General features: G+C 54.8%; 2 protein-coding genes across 2 annotated transcripts; one reads left to right on the forward strand and one right to left on the reverse strand.

Annotated features, from left to right (window-relative positions):
• Positions 1-372: 372 nt before the first annotated feature.
• On the forward strand, positions 373-4,574 carry C8A04DRAFT_36425 (Acetokinase family-domain-containing protein; the record flags this gene model as incomplete). Its single annotated transcript, XM_062783521.1, has 6 exons — positions 373-518; positions 776-900; positions 1,079-1,699; positions 1,742-1,822; positions 3,170-3,935; positions 4,013-4,574. 6 exons carry the CDS (start codon positions 373-375, stop codon positions 4,572-4,574), a joined length of 2,301 nt encoding a protein of 766 aa, XP_062638029.1.
• A 2,198-nt stretch (positions 4,575-6,772) lies between these two features.
• Positions 6,773-7,738, reverse strand: C8A04DRAFT_11276 (uncharacterized protein; the record flags this gene model as incomplete). Its single annotated transcript, XM_062776903.1, has 1 exon — positions 6,773-7,738. One exon carries the CDS (start codon positions 7,736-7,738, stop codon positions 6,773-6,775), a length of 966 nt encoding a protein of 321 aa, XP_062638030.1.
• Positions 7,739-13,015: the final 5,277 nt, after the last annotated feature.

The following is a 13,015-nucleotide window of genomic DNA, read 5'->3' on the forward strand; positions in this document are numbered from 1 at the left end:
TTGTGGACAACCTCAGACCACCCCGGCCTGCACGTCCTGTCACATCCCTTTCGGCATCGACATCAAGGCGCTCATCAACCTACTGGCCCATCTGAGTGAGCTCTTCACCTGGCTCTCATCCCACCCCGGGGACGATAGGGCCTAGCCGGTGGTCTATCTCTCCCTCTCCCCCCTCTCTCTGGGTCTTTAATGAGATGCTGGACCGCTGTCTCGACGACCCCCTGACAGCCTCTCCACGGCTCCTGGATCCCGGTTACGCAAATCAGCAGCAGCCTCCCACATTAGAACAGCGGTGTGTTCAACGCCGATGTTGACGCTCGGAATTCTTGCGCTCATCAGACTCTCTTACATACCCCTCGCACCAGCACCACTATGGCCCCGTCTTGGCGGTCTGGGTCGTCGTCTTCCTTCACCTCGTCGGCCCTGAGCGCCGCCCCGTCTCATCCGCAACACGCGGTCAGTCCCGTGGACTCAACGTTCACACCCACCTCCGCCGCCATTTCCGCCCTGACGGCCGAGTCTTCGGCCCCACAGACCCCCCCGGCGCCTCTCGATCTCGGCCCCCCTGGCTACCACGCGACAATGTAATGACCTAAGCCGCCCATCCATCCATTACACCCTTTCCCCCCCTTCCAGCGGTAGCACGCCTGCCGGCCTATGCCTGACCGAGTGGCCCTGCTTGGCTACCTGCCTACCTGCCTACCCGCCTATCTACCTCTTTTTTTTTACTACGCAAAATACCGATCTTTGTTTTCTGACACCCCCGGCTGTCTAGAAAGCTATTCGAGCGGACGCCAAACGAAGTGACCGTCTACCTCGGCCCATGGGAAATCGTAGGTGCCAACCCACGGCGACTGCTGTGGCAGTGCAGTTATGCGGGCGAGGTATTGGAGCATTTCCGTACGTTTTTGAGTGTACTTGTCTGATGTTGTGTTTTTTGGTTCTTATTCACCTGAGGTCACCTTTTCTTCTTCGTTTCTTTTCTGTCTACCTGTTGTTCCCATACGATTCTTGTCGTCGTTGGCGCTTACTCACGGGGAGAGAACGTTTGTATTGCTAAGACCACCTCCTCTCTTAGTACCATCTGATAACCCCAGCGAGTTGTTCCCACATACACTCCATGCTCAACACCGGCGGTTCGGCGACCCGCGGGAGATGGAGCTCTACCTCTCCTTTCAAGAGCCCCATCGGATCCGCTACACCACAAGAGAGGGTACTGTCCACGACGAGTACATCGAGGTCAAGTACGAGTTCACCACCATTGAGGGGTCCATGCAGTTGCAGAGTGACCTTCGAAATCGAGACCTGATCGACTGGTTCGACGTTGATGTCGTCTGGTCCGACACCCACCGCCGAACGGACTCATACGGTAGTGTCCGCGGCTTGGGCACTATCCAACGCATCAAACTGTGGCGGGATCGCTATTCTACGTTTCACTATCTCACCTTCTACGCGAACCACCGCCGCCTCTGGAAGGAGTATCTGCTCGACGACTTCGACCGCGATCTGCGGCAACGGGATGATAGGCACAAGCGCGTGCAACTGGGGGCCCGTGGTAACCGAAGAGGGAGTGCGTCGGAGAGCAGCAGCGGAAGAGGCGGCGGAGGCGGTGGTTCGGGCCGAGGGCAGAGCCGCGAGCGACGGTTCTCGACGTCGATTTTTTCCCGCTCTTCTCGGCATGGTACTGGCAATTCCGGGGGTTCGTCCACTACCGCAAACACAGCTCCTCCATCTTCTTCAGCATCAGCCCAGAGCGGGCTCGACATACGTTATCTAGGTATCCAGTTTTCTAGGAATCCCAGTGTTCAGACTGGGAGTGACGGTGAGTTGGTTCATTCCACGCCCCTTTCCCGTGGGGAGGTTATCTTTTGGGGGATTATCGAAGTTGGCGCGGGAAAGTGCCCTGTCTGGGCAGCAAGCTGATGAGAGTGTGAAACCCCGTCCCCCGAAACAAGATCACAGCAGATTTCTCCTCCGTTGGGACGCTGCACACGCTGCCGATGCCCAATTTGAGGCAACATTCCCTACAAATCACGTCGAGCTACCGTCCCCTTACGTCAATGGGTATCAAGAACGCCGTCCACCACATGCCAATGGGGTTTCCGAGCTCCAAGCTCAAGTCAATTCTCCAGAGCTAGCAGGTAGCTTTCTACCGACTGCATCCGGGGCTACAGGTGGAACAGGGGGCTATTATGCAGACTCGGATGGGACGCAGTGAAATTAGGGTCTCATCTGCTTCCCACGAGATTCAAAAATGACTACCTTGTGGACTTGCTCTAGAAGTCTCAGAGAGAGTGAGAGAGAGAGAAGAGGAAGGGGGCGCCCAACGCCGTATGATGATGCCGGTTGCGAATGCAATAGATACCCGATTTACGTTCCCAGCACTTACTTCTCGGCCGTATGTCCCTCGTCTTCGTGATGCGGGCCAAACAAAAGGATCTTGCGGAAAACAAGAGCCGGGAACAAGAAGACGGGCGAAAAGAAAAGGAGGAACAATACGCATAATCGCGAGTAAACCCTTCAACAACTCGCGACTGGTCAGAATCAAATTCCGCCAGTTAAATCTACCAGGTCCATCAGCTTCTCACCCACTCATTGGAAGCCAAAACTCCCAATCCCAATCCCGAACGCAGGCGGCTTCCTCATTAGTGGGGGCGTGCGTCCCTCTCTTCTCCGGACGACTGCCCCGCTGCCCCTCGTTGTTCGGGGAATTGGGCGAGACTGTTCGGACGGCCCCGCTGCGGGCCGATGTACCTACCCAACGCAACGCAGCCAAGCCGGCAACGACGTCATCTCCAACACACTTGCAGCATGCAAGACCTATCAACTCACCCCGCGGGGTATTACCTTCTCGTCTTCGTGAGACGTCACGACATCGAGGGGAAACCACGTTTTACGTGAGATGCTCATGAGGATAAATAAAGATCTTGATCGGTGGTTGTATTTGCGACGGCAAGCTGAATCCCGTATTACGGCCCAATCGATGGAAGATTTGTGACGGTGTTGATGCAGTGTGAACAAGCTCGACCTGTCACTCATATTCCTCGCTCATTCGGTTCTAAGAGCACTGGCTTCTAAAGACCCTCTGCTCCTTACACTAGCAACCCACTTTGCACAGCAACTTGATTATTCACTACAATCGATCGATCAATAATCACTATGCCGGAAGTTATCTTGTCCGTCAACGCTGGTTCCTCGTCGGTCAAGGTCTCAGTGTACACTGCCGAACAGGGACAGTCGCCCACACCCATCGCGGAAGCACAGGTGAGCGGGCTCACAGCCCCTCCCGCGATCCTCAAATACAAACGAGGCGATGAGACTGTTGTCAAGGACCGTAAGGTCGAAGACCAAGTCAACGGCCAACAAGACGCGGCCTTCGCCGTCATCCTTGACACACTGATCAAGGACGACGGTCTGCCCGACATCCAGCACAAAACCGACGTCGGCATCATCTGCCACCGCATCGTTCACGGCGGCGACTACACCAAACCGCAGCTCATCTCCGCCGAGACCTACCACCACCTCGAAGCGCTCAACGATCTCGCCCCGCTGCACAACGCCAATAGCCTAGGCATCGTCCGGCATTGCATCGAGGACTTCCCGTCCCAGTCCACCCGCAATGTCGCCTGCTTTGACAGCCAGTTCCACGCCACCATTCCCAAGCACATCCGTACGTACCCGATCAACCAGGACGTCGCGCGCAAGAATAAGCTGCGCAAATACGGGTTTCACGGGATCAGCTATTCGTTCATCACCCGCGCGACGGCCGAGTTTCTGGGCAAAAAGCAGGATGAATTGAACATCATTGCCCTGCACCTGGGCTCCGGAGCAAGCGCGGCTGCGATCAAGGGCGGGAAGAGCTGGGATACGAGCATGGGGTTGACGCCGCTGGCTGGGTTGCCAGGCGCGACGAGGAGTGGAAGTGTTGATCCAAGGTGAACCCCCCTTATTTTCATCTTAGCCCCCATCTCTCTTCGGAATATAGAACCTAACAGTTAATATATCTACCCAGCCTCGTTTTCCACTACGCCAGCGACGTCGGCAAGCTCTCACCCGCTTCGACCAAGGACCTCCACATATCACGTGCCGAAGAGATCCTCAACAAGCAAGCGGGCTGGAAAGCCCTAGCCGGCACCACCGACTTCAGGGTCATCACCAAGTCCCTGTCCTCTTCCCAAGGTTCCCGAGACAACAACAATAACGACGACGACGATGAAGACGGAGACAACGAAACAGCCCGCCGCCACCGCCTCACCTTTGACCTCGTAGTCGATCGCATCTGCGGCTTCGTCGGCGCCTACTTCGTCTCGCTGCACGGCCGCGTCGACGCGCTTGTGTTTGCCGGCGGGATTGGGGAACGGAGCGATGCGCTTCGGGAGGCGGTCGTCGAGAGGGTGGGGTGTTTGGGGTTTGCGTTGGATGATGGTGATGGGAAGGGGGGAGGGGGACAGGATCCGACGGCGGTGGTGTGGGATGTGGGTAAGCGCGGGGTCGAACCGCGCGTGCTGGTGTGTCAGACGGATGAGCAGTTTGAGATGGCGAGGACGTGTGCGGAGGATGAGGAGTGTTGGTGAGGGTTTGACGGGGGTGTGAGACTAAAAGAAAAGGGGGGTTGGTCAATGGGCAAACTCTCGAGGTTGGTTGGTAAAAAAAAATGCAGTAAAAGGTTAATCAAAACTAGTCATCATTATTCAAGATGTGGACAAGGCGATACGTTTATGACAAGACCTCTCGATTTGCCCATAAGCTCGGCCGTCTCGGCATCTGATACCTTCGTCTTGCCTATGACCACGTAAGGTATTACAGCCTTCGCCCTATTTGTTCACCTAACTTTGATCTATACATCCCATCACTTCCAAGCTGACCAAAAACCCCCACATCGCATCACATCTCACAGCCCCAAGACACACCAGCTACCCACACAACAACACAGAACAGAACAGAAATAAAACCAGACTAGGATAAATAAAAACAAATCATCAAAAACATACAGCACTGAGGATTCGCTGGTCGTCACCGACCCAACTACTAGTTCAGCCCTTACAAGTTTGACTAGGGGAGAGCGGACGGGATCCCGTATTTTCTTGTAGGTATGGCCGTATGTGATAGCTTTTTACGAAATCCGAGTTGATATACCACGGTCGGAGGCGGCAAGAGGTGTCGGGCGGCTACATACGGTTAATTAACGAATGCATGAATAATTCAGTCCTGCGTTTATGAGTGATGATAAAACGATGGATAGGATGTATAGGACGGGCAATGCTTGTTCTGTAACCGTTTGGTATTAACTATAGGTCATATCGTGTCAGACATGCGGCGAGTGAAGTAAAGTGCTTCCCGAGACAACTTGATGCCATGCAGACACAGACAAGTAGTGATTTAACATGCTCGCAACACCAATATTATATCCTTATGACCACCGTTAATTCCTTAAGACTTTACATGAAACAACATTTGAATTTTCACGTCACATTCCACATCTCACATTTCATCAACCATAGGCACATCTCACATCACATCTCAACAATCATAGGGCTCGTGCGTTTTATCGTATGCAAATGTTTTTTTCGAATACTGATTTCATGCGCGGTAGTCTCCTCGCCTGACCCTTGTGTTATTCCGCTCTCCCTTTCCCTCGGCGACTCAGGGCAACAAGAACAGGATTATACCACGAAGCATTAACTAGTTGATTACCGCGGTATCACCCGTACCGTCAATGTCTCCTGTTGTCTCAACGTACCGCCTCGGATTTCAACTTCGCTCGTTTCGGCCTAGGCGGGGACAGTTTCATGACCCTAAAGCCGTTGAAAGATGTACGGAAAGTTGTTGCCCGCGATTTCATATCTAATCCAAGTTCCATTGTTCGGTGGTACTGTAATAGCCCGGCTTCGTCCAGGTCGGGCTTCGGGATCGGCTGTGCATGCACATGTTGCCCTCTGCATGCCCTGACTGTGTAGTGTGCCTGACGATCACTGGCAGCCCGAGCCACAGTGGGCAGATGGGGTGTCAGAGCCTTGCAGTGCGGTTGGAATGCAACGCCTGCCAAGCCCCCCCCCTAAGAACAAATCAAGTGGAAGCGCTGAAAAACCGGTAAGCCGGCAGCGGTGCAACGTACTGCGGCGATCGCTGTGACCTCATCTCTCCTGGATGGGAAGTGAAGCTTTTGAACGGAGGGTGACGATGATGGGCAAAGGACGGCGGCCGGCGATGACCCCGCGGCCAATCCAGCGGGTGCACTCGGCCTGGCATGGTGGCGACAAGGCTCCAACCCCTGCCCCGGTAAACCACACACGACCCTTGGGGGCAGCTCCGGTCGCTACCCCTCGTTTTTTGGGTTCCCTTGTCACAGGGATAGGGTGATCGGACTGGTCCCGTTTCGATCGCGGCGGGTTATCGTCACTCGTCAGGTCGTGTTTGCCGCCCATCGACGATGTCCAGGAACACCCCCCAAATTACCCAAAGACATTATAGGTATCGTTTCCGTGAGGAGAAAAAATAAAGGCAAAAATGCTGCCGGGAGAAAAGTATAGCCATCCTCCCCCTGGCCCGCTTGCGCAGGCAAATGGGAAGAGGAAGGGTTAAGAAGAGGCCAACTACCGTCGTTTCGTAAATCAGATCAAAACGCCAAAACCTCGTGTATGTGTGACGTTTCCGATTCAAGACAAACAAACCCCTTCTCTGGGCGATAACAAGACGAAGAGCAAAGCTGAAGCAAAGCAACATGAAAATGAGTGCTGTTGTTTCCTTAGCACTCTTTTTCACCCTGTGTCTGTCAGGGTTGTTGGTCTGACGACCCAATCTGCTGTAATGCCGCTGTCGCGAGAGTGTCGAGATTTGTGGGCATGGGGGCTGCAGCGTCAACCTCGGGCGAGTGCGGTTGCAAACCGGACTCAAGGACGCGCAGGTCCCAAGCGTTTCTCAGGGTGGGACTCATGGAGGCGGCCTTAATCGATCGACCAGACCGCCCGCCTGTTGTCGTCTTTGTCACTCCTGCTGCGATCGCTCGGCTGCGATTCGGGGCCGAGTGGTTGGATGTCGGCGAGGGCAGCGTCTGGATGGACGAGGAGGACCGACGGTTGTTTAGGAAGGCAGGCCGCGAGACCGAGGACCGCGGCTTGTTGTGAGTCTCGACATGCTGCTTCATGTTGTCGGCGCGAGTGAACTTCTTGTTGCAGCCAGGCCAGGTGCAAGGGACGCTCTTCTCCGCCGTGTGGATCTTGGCGTGCCGCGAGGCATGGCCCGAGGTTGTGAACGTCTTCTCACAGCCAAGCGTCTCCCGGAAACGGCAAGGGAATCGCTTTTCGGACCGGTCGCCGCCAGAGGAGGGGGCGACATTGGACCGCCTGGGGACGGGAGGGGGAATCAAATCATCCTCGTAGACGGGTCGCCCGTCACTAAGAGTGCTGGGCTGCCGTTTAAGCCTGGCCTGCATAGGCGCCTCTTCCTGGTAGTACTCGTCATATCGGGGGCGGTGGTCTGTTTGCGATTGTGGGAATGGGCGATAGCCCGGCTCGTACAGCGGAGTCAGCGGGGAGACGGGCTCCGTGGGGTTCATGTGAGAGTCGTAGGAGGAGGACCGGAGCAGCTCGGGAGTCGCGGGTGTTGGTGAGGTTCGTGGTACTTGCGCTGCCTGGACGTCGGCAAGGCTTGGAAGGGGGTGGCTTGTGCGAGGTGCCTCATCGTTCAAGAGTGATACCCGACGCCCAGCGGCATCACGCGTCTCAAAGCGAGGGGGCATATTGGCGAAACTGGTGTTGGTTTTCTTGGGCCTCTCACTCACTCACTCACTCACTCTCGTCTTTTGCTCCCTCTCCGTGAAATCTTCACCCGCCCTTCTCTAATTCTCAAAAAAAAAAAAATAAAAAGAAATAATATAAAAAATAGCTTTTCGCCGTTGAGAACCGCTCTCTAAAACCAATGGCTGCTGGATAATTGGCGTAACGGGGTTTAGGCCGGAGTAGTGGAAGTACCGGCCCAAAGATGGTGTACTGTGTATATCTCAAAAAAAAAGCTTGCTCATGCGCGGCGGCGTAAGTGTGTCGATCGGGCCGATGGGTTTTTAAGAGCATGTGCCGAGCTGGTGGAAGGAATTGATGAGCGAGGGACGGCCTGTTTTCTCACAGAACGTGACAAAAATAGGCAATCGGGGGAGAAGATATCATGAGGTGGAAGTGAAGTTTAAAAAACGAACGGCCGGGCTGGAATCGGGGTGTCAACACAGGCAGCGCCTTGGGGTGGGAAAGAGCTCGACTTTATGGGAAACCACAAATTGACCATGGGGTTTTGCGAGAGATTCAGGGAGGAGCCCTTTTGCAAGGATCCTTGCTGGTTGCAGAGGGGTACATGGAGGGGTGGATGTAGTAAGGATGTTGCAAGGGCCAGCTTAGGCCAGCCCACGGTCGCGGACAGGGGCACTTGCACATGGGACGCAAGTCACTCGCAAGTCCTGCCAGCCGTTCACGCTCTCGGGGAGCGCTCAAGTCCCTGACGCAGAGGGGAAGGCTCCGGGCACTCGACATTGAGGCTCCCCCATGATTATATCACGACGAATGCATCAAGGTTGCTTAACCACCTACCAAACAAGCATCAAGGTTATATTTTCGTCCGCGAGCCATTACTGAACGGAGGCTTTTCTGTTTGCTCAATTTTTCCTCCCTGCCCCTCCTTTGTGATCTCAATTTTATTCGATTAGCCTGGACACAACCCCAGGCACGAAAACGAAGCCGAATTATAATGTTCGTTCAAGAAGAATGACGGGAGCGAGAAAGCAATCTGGAGACAAAAAGCGCTCTTCCTTAGCTGCTTACCCGGCGCACCGCCGCTCCCGAACGCTTCCAGGTCCGATCGATCGCATGCTTTTCTTGGCTTTCATGCTTCGGCCCCGGGATTTATTAGCGAGGGAAAGTTTTATTCGGGGGTCTGCAATCGGCATGGCCTTGCATTTGCAAGTCGCAGCAGTTCCTTGGTGAGAGCCTGGCCAGCTGGCCAGCACCCCGTGCCCCGTTTCTCCGCAGCTCTTTTGAGTATGGCCCCGCGAACATCGCGCAAGGATCCAGCTCTGGACTGGAGAGGGGTGAAAACAACCTGTGGGCTCAATGACGAAATTTTCAGGATCGCAGACCCTCGAGCCTTGACCGGAAAGATAGCGCTATGCACCCACGCATCTTGTCGACTACGTACAGTATATTTGCCCCTTCTCTCTTTTGTTCTCTGAATTTCTTGGACGGGCTGCTGGGTACGTTGGGCTTGTATGTTTTGATCCTATAGTTGCACCAAAAATCCCGCGATCTAGGGGCATCTCGTGTAGAGTTTTGCGGAGTGGGCGATGAACCAAGATCCTCGATTGCCAGCAACGTTGTTGTCATCGATGGTCAGCGCTGCGAGGCGCCAGCGCCATCGAAAAGGCCGGGGGTCGCTCTCGGTTGCGCATCCTTTCTTGGAGACTCGGGGCCCGGCAAGGAGGCAGATCAGGAACGCCCAGGGGTTCGAGCGACCAGCAGCAGCGTCCTTGATTGGCCGGATACTCACAGCGCGCGGGCGGCTCACCCGGGCCCGCCGAGACCCCTCTTGGGATCCCTAGCTTCGTTAGAATTTTTAGGCTTGCTTCACTGTTTCTCGTATGCTAGCTGGTTCGGCTCGAGGCTGGCTGGCTTGACGAGGGCGGGGGTAGAAGCGATCGGTGCGTGGGCGCGTGGGCTCATGGGTGGGCTCACCGACCAAAACAGGCACGGGGGTTTGAAGGGAGGAACCCTGAAAAGCACCGGCAGCTTGGATTTGACGCCGGTTGCCGGTTGCCGGTTGCCGGACAGTGGCGCCCTGGCTTGACCTTCGATTCGTGGTTTCTTTCTTCTCCCCGTTTATCCTATATTTCTCCCACTTATCTCTCAATAGCATATCTATGTACATACACGTTGATATCTTGATGTTCAGTATCTCAACTGTGAACAACAAAACGGTGAAGCCTCATCGCACCTGCTGAGACCTGGGGTTAGTCCCCTTTGGTCTCGGCAGATTTTGAGAGTGACGTCAGCGACCGGGGGTCTGGATCCTGCACTTTGTTCATCTCCACAACGAGGGCCTTGCGACTGAAGGCCTGGGCGAGTCGGAAGTTGCTTCGTCACTTCAAATTGGGGGGGTTGCAGGTTTGCATAACGGGGCATGCGGGGGCGTATTTTGTCCCCATCCGTAAGGTGCTGGGGATCACGCTGCTGGGCCAATTCAAGGTCAAATCCTTCAGTTACATCGTCTATTGAGGTCGTGAAGGTAACTGGGAATGAAGGGTCCAGGGACGTTCTTCTTGGCAAGGCTGCATGAACCCTTCAAACGGAGGTCCCTTGAAGCACGAGGCTGTTCTGTTCACCACAAAGACCGAATATTATGTCGAATTCTCCCGCCTAAAAGTTAAAAAAGAAGGACATGGTGTCCACGTCACCTTTCAACCAAATGAAACATACCTCATGAAACATAAGAAAAAACAATTTCGTTCCGTTATCTTTGTTTTTTTGCTTCGGTACCTCCCGGACAGATCGGGGTAGGTTTCCGTGCCTGAGCGAGCGGTCAGGGTCGAGCAACACAAGCGGGTCATCGTGACGGAATTTCCTGTCAACGATAGCTACGAAAACACACAACAGAAGGAGGACTCAAAATGCGGGTTTCTTCGAGGCCTGTCCCATGCGTTCTTTCGCACGGCCCAGTCACGCTAGTTCAGCTAGCGACTGTTTACACGTGTATTGAGGAACAGACGGGAGCGACGGGGGGGTTGGTTGGGAAACGGAGCCGGTTGTGTCTAGGCGTATGGATAGATAGGCACTGACCGCATCGTGATGGGCATGTGCATTGCGGCCCGGGACTTGGCTGGCGTCCAGGCGCCAAAAACATGTCAGACAAGATAAGAGAAATCGTAGTAAATCACGAATTCATCTCCTGTATGATGTGTACATGTTTAAACCGGATATATTTGTTTGTTGTAGTGTAGGCGGGCAAGTATATCTGCGTCATTGTCCAGTGCTGCCCTGAACCATTTCAGAAACTAGAAAGCCCCACCATGCCGCCTGTTTGGAAACGCAAATGCGGGAGGGGGGGTGTGTGGGAAAAAAAGGGGGTGTGGATCTGGGGACAGGGCAGCATTTGGATGCTAAATTCGGGTCGTGCTTGTGTCCCTTGTACCCTGGCGGGGTTCTTGCGTTGTCAATGATACCATCAACTTCGACAAACAGACGCAGCGAGGCAGCTCAACAAGCTTTTGGGCAAGGGGTTCTGGTTATGACACGGTCTGCTTTGACACAAACACGACAACCGTTGACTTGCATATGGGCGTTTCTAGGGACAAAAGCTCCGGTGACACACAACTTGGAAGCACCCTCCACAAACTTGGATCGCGAGCTCACGCGCTGCAAGTCATTTCCCTCGTAGGCTTCGCGGGGCAAGGCCGCCCCGATATTTGAGAGGGAAAGAAACAAGGCGGCCGGTCCCGGAGCGCCCGACGAGCTGCCTTCGTAAGGAAGGAGGGGCCGACAGTTAACCCGCGATCGAACTTCAAATTTCAAATAGACTTTTCTTCAAGATCTACAACTGGGATCGAGGACCCTGAAAAAGAAGATTTGTCCATCAAGATTGGGGACAGGAAAGTTGGAAAAGCGTGGTGCGTGACGAGGAGCGCGAACGCAAGAGGCTGCGCTGATGGCGCTGATGGACGATGGGATTCTCAGGGTCCTCCATGGGCGTTTGGTGGGCGCTGGGGCCGTCTGACAGAAGCTGACCAGGGATCGATGTGTTTTGTGAAAAGCAGATCGAGGAATTCGCAGACGATCGAGAACATCGCGGATGATAACCAAAACCCATGCGGGACTGCCCCACTTAGCGCCCCTAAGACCCTTGCTCCATCGGTGGATGGCTCGGCTTGGGCAATTCCCAACCTCGACCTCAGCGGGCGAGACCATGGGATTGAGAGCGGGGGAAGCGTGCAGAAGTTTCGAACCCTCAGGGCACAAGACAAGGTGAGGGGTGGAATGTGGGAGAGATGTGTGCGGACGATTCTAGGAGCTTTTCTCCCGGGTTTTGCTTGCTGGTGGAAAGGACTCGGCTCAGGAGCTCAGGAGCTCAGGAGCTAATGACAACCTTGTGAGGCGTGGTTCTGAGCACCAAGACCACAAGAGACACCAGGACTAGTGTAGTTAACGGTGTGATGGAACATCCCGGGAATGCAGACTCATCAGAGTGACGACATGAGGTATCAAAAGCGAGGGCCGCGAGAGCGAGGAGTGGATGCCAACCCTGGCCGGCCGTTGTAGGGGAGCTGCCCGGTAAATTTATTGAAGTTAACCGGACCTCCTCTTCCGGTCCGCGGGGAGGTCGGCGGGGGTTTGAAGATCATCAGACGGAGCAGCACGGCCCAATCAACACGGCAAGAACGTTCACCCTGCCTGCCTGATTCTCAAGCTCAGCCGTGTGCAAGTTTGTGGAGCACAAGGAAGAAGGCACGAAGGGAAGCTCCCAGGCCGCACTCAATGCTCAACAGTGACTTTCCTTGGACCTCTGGGCGCGATCCCCCCGATCCCCCTCCGCCCACCCTGGACGTCCTGCATCTCAGCGGATTTTTTGCAGAGTTTTCCGATCCCGATCACGGCGCGCTGGCACGCTCCCTCGTCAATTCCCGCGTCGAGCAATTTTCTCTTGCAACTTATCCGGACCTACGTCTCAAAAAAGAAGGATAGAAGAGAAACGGAGGGGAAGGGGGGATTTGCCCCGCGGTAGGGCAATACAACCGTGATGCCCCCCAAGGGGCTGCCTGGCGCGCCCGAGCTCGTGTATCCAGGACACCCGTGGACATTCGTATGGACCGATCGGTGGCGAGAGCGTTTGCCGCATATGCTGCGAAACACAACCAGCAAGCCTCCTTCGACCCCTCGGCCACAATTGCGAATACTCTCGTCTCTCATCACCCATACGCAATACCCTGCATCCAGCGGATGCAATATGAAGGCAAAAAGACCCTTGGAATCTCTTCCCCTCGACC

This window comes from Dichotomopilus funicola (genome assembly GCF_033296635.1).
Source record: "Dichotomopilus funicola strain CBS 141.50 unplaced genomic scaffold C8A04scaffold_22, whole genome shotgun sequence".
NCBI classification, from domain to species: domain Eukaryota; kingdom Fungi; phylum Ascomycota; class Sordariomycetes; order Sordariales; family Chaetomiaceae; genus Dichotomopilus; species Dichotomopilus funicola.